The 3,105-nt window shown below is 49.1% G+C and overlaps 1 protein-coding gene across 1 annotated transcript in view; it reads left to right on the top strand.

Moving 5' to 3' along the window:
* Positions 1-382: 382 nt before the first annotated feature.
* Positions 383-3,105, top strand: part of LOC108795285 (serine/threonine-protein kinase LMTK1-like) — a gene marked incomplete at its 5' end in the record, with an annotated part of 14,820 nt that continues 12,097 nt past the window's right edge. Inside the window, one exon of the mRNA XM_018566504.1 lies at positions 383-532. Within this exon, the coding sequence (XP_018422006.1) occupies positions 383-532 (150 nt within the window). The remainder of the gene's footprint in view (positions 533-3,105) is intronic.

Raw genomic sequence — 3,105 nt, 5'->3', positions numbered from 1 at the left:
TGACTGGCGGAACAGACTGGGGAGGAGGCGGGTACAGCTGGCTCTGCCTCTGGATAGGCAGAGCCAGCTGTCAATCCCGCAGCTGTGTGGATCTCTACAGTAATGTCGGGATCCGTCCCGACTGAGGCGGTTTCAGTATGCCGCGAGCTGTAGCCCGCGGTATACTGAGCTTAGGGTCACAGGAGGACGCTAGTTTGTGTCGTCCCGTGACCCTGAGGAGAACTATGGGGAAAAACGCTTACCACATAGTTCTCCTTTAATGATCCTTAAATGCCGATTTACATCTTTTGATCTATAATGCCCAGTAGCGCTCTATCAATGGATAGATTTTTATTTGACCTTCAATCAGCAGCTGATACCTTGTCTTGTTTCCCTTATAAAGGTCGCTGGGAGTTACGCTGTGGGAGCTGTTCGAGCTCGGCCGCCAGCCGTACGACACGTATTCCGACCGCCAGGTCCTCAACTATGTCATCAAGGAACAGCAGCTCAAACTCCCAAAGCCGCAGCTCAAGCAACTGCAGTCCGACCGCTGGTAAGAGACGCACAAGTATGGCCGAGGTCAGGTAGTTACCGATCGGATGGAATTGAGGAAAGGCTGTGAATGGAGCACTGGGGGAGGAGTAAAATCAAGAGTTTTGTCCTTTTTTTCCTGCAGATTTTTCCTAAACAGATCAATTAGTCAAATCAATGAGTTCCAATTCAGCAAAATTGGGAATATCTGCTCATTCAGTAATATCCTTATTAGGGATTTGAAACCTAAATACAGATATGCACCTGTCATGGAACCCTGCCTGTGAGATCTCCCAAATGGGATGTTTGAGTTGTAGGTGGGGAGTCCTGGGCACCGTAATCCAACAACTACTTATAGCTGGTGGGAAATCCAATGGTGAGACCTTTCTGATGTAATTCTTTGCTCTGCTTCTTCTCCCTGTGAAGTTCTGGGACTTTCTGCTCTCCGTGGACCTTTCCCGATCCTCCTGCTGCATCCTTCATAAGGCAGACTTAATGCGAAGACTCTAGCCATGAGGGAGAGAGGGGTCTCATTCTTCTAGCCATGAGGGAGAGAGGGGTCCCCATCAAATAGCCATGAGGGAGAGAGGGGTCCCATTCTAATAGCCATGTGGGAGAGAGGGGTCCCATTCTAATAGTCATGAGGGAGAGAGGGGTCCCATTCTAATAGCCATGAGGAAGAGAGGGGTCCTATTTTAATAGTCATGATGGATAGAGGGGTCCCATTCTAATAGTCATGAGGGAGAGAGGGGTCCCATTCTAACAGTCATGAGGGAGAGAGGGGTCCCATTCTAATAGCCATGAGGAAGAGAGGGGTCCTATTTTAATAGTCATGAGGGAGAGAGGAGTCCCATTCTAATAGCCATGAGGAAGAGAGGGGTCCTATTTTAATAGTCATGAGGGAGAGAGGAGTCCCATTCTAATAGCCATGATGGATAGAGGGGTCCCATTCTAATAGCCATGAGGGAGAGAGGAGTCCTATAGCCATGATGGAGAGAGGGGTCCCATTCTAATAGTCATGAGGGAGAGAGGGGTCCTATTCTAATAGCCAGGAGGGAGAGAGGGGTCCCATTCTAATAGTCATGAGGGAGAGAGGGGTCCCATTCTAATAGCCAGCAGGGAGAGAGGGGTCCCATTCTAATAGCCAGCAGGGAGAGAGGGGTCCCATTCTAATAGCCAGGAGGGGGAGAGGGGTCCCGTTCTAGTATGTTGTCCCAGTGGAATCTCTAAACGTTTGCATACCATGAGGGAGCCCCATCTATGAGAGTGACACCACCACCACTGGAGCGATGGGAGGAAGATCAGAACCGCGGCAGGGAAATCTCACCATTGGACTCAGTTGGCCTTTAAACTACTATTCCATCACGAGCACTTTTGCTTCTTTTTGTACATTTGTGTACAGAGGAATTTTCTCCTTTTTTGTTTTGCAATTATATAGTAGGATGAAAAGGTCGGTTTACAAAGTCTGGGTAGCACAGTAATGCCCACAACAGGGAAAACACAAACACACAGTGACCGTATCATCATGGAAACTTCTATTCACCAGGGAAGAGATCAGCAAGCAGTAGGCATGGATGTGTCACTAGAGAATACGCGCATCCCATTAAGTGCTATGGAAACTGGCACAGCTCAGTCACCGCTCTTCCAGATTCATGTCCAAGAATAATGTGGAGTCACCGCTTCCATGCAGGAGGGGGAGATGACAAGTGCAGCTGTCATGGAACACTGCAAGACCTCCCAAATGGGATGTTTGAGTTGTAGGTAGGGATTGCTGGGCACGGCCACCCAACAACTACTTATAGCTAGTGGGAAATCCAATGGTGAGACCTTTCTGATATAATTCTTTGTGCTATTCCTCCTCCCTGTGACATTCTGGGGCTTTCTGCCTTCCAATGGACCTTTGCCTGTTGCATTCCTCAAAAGGCAGACTGAATGTGAAGACCTATAAGGGAGAGAGGGGTCTCATTCCAATAGCCATGAGGGAGAGAGGGGTCCCATTCCAATAGCCATGAGAGAGAGAGAGGGGTCCCATTCTAATAGCCATGTGGGAGAGAGGGGTCTCATTCTTATAGCTGCAAGGAAGAGAGGAGTCCCATTCTAATAGACATGACCAAGAGAGGAGTCCTATTCCAATAGCCATGAGGGAGAGAGGGGTCCTATTCCAATAGCCATGAGGGAGAGAGGGGTCCCATTCTAATAGCCATGAGAAAGAGAGGGGTACCATTCTAATAGTCATGAGGGAGAGAGGGGTCCCATTCTAAAAGCCATGAGGGAGCGAGGGGTCCCATTTTAAAAGCCATGAGGGAGCGAGGGGTCCCATTCTAATAGCCATGAGGAAGAGAGGGGTCCCATTCTAATAGCCATGAGAGAGAGAGGGGTCCCATTCTAAAAGCCATGAGGGAGAGAGGGGTCCCATTCTAATAGCCATGAGAGAGAGAGGGGTCCCATTCTAATAGCCATGAGAGAGAGAGAGGGGTCCCATTCTAAAAGCCATGAGAGAGAGAGAGGGGTCCCATTCTAAAAGCCATGAGGGAGAGAGGGGTCCCATTCTAATAGCCATGTGGGAGAGAGGGGTCCCATTCTAATAGCCATGAG

The sequence above is a fragment of the Nanorana parkeri genome, unplaced genomic scaffold (genome assembly GCF_000935625.1).
Source record: "Nanorana parkeri isolate BGI_ZX_2015 unplaced genomic scaffold, ASM93562v1 scaffold954, whole genome shotgun sequence".
Lineage (NCBI taxonomy): Eukaryota > Metazoa > Chordata > Amphibia > Anura > Dicroglossidae > Nanorana > Nanorana parkeri.
Note: the sequence above shows the minus strand (reverse complement) of the source record. Positions and strands in the feature narration are given on the sequence as shown.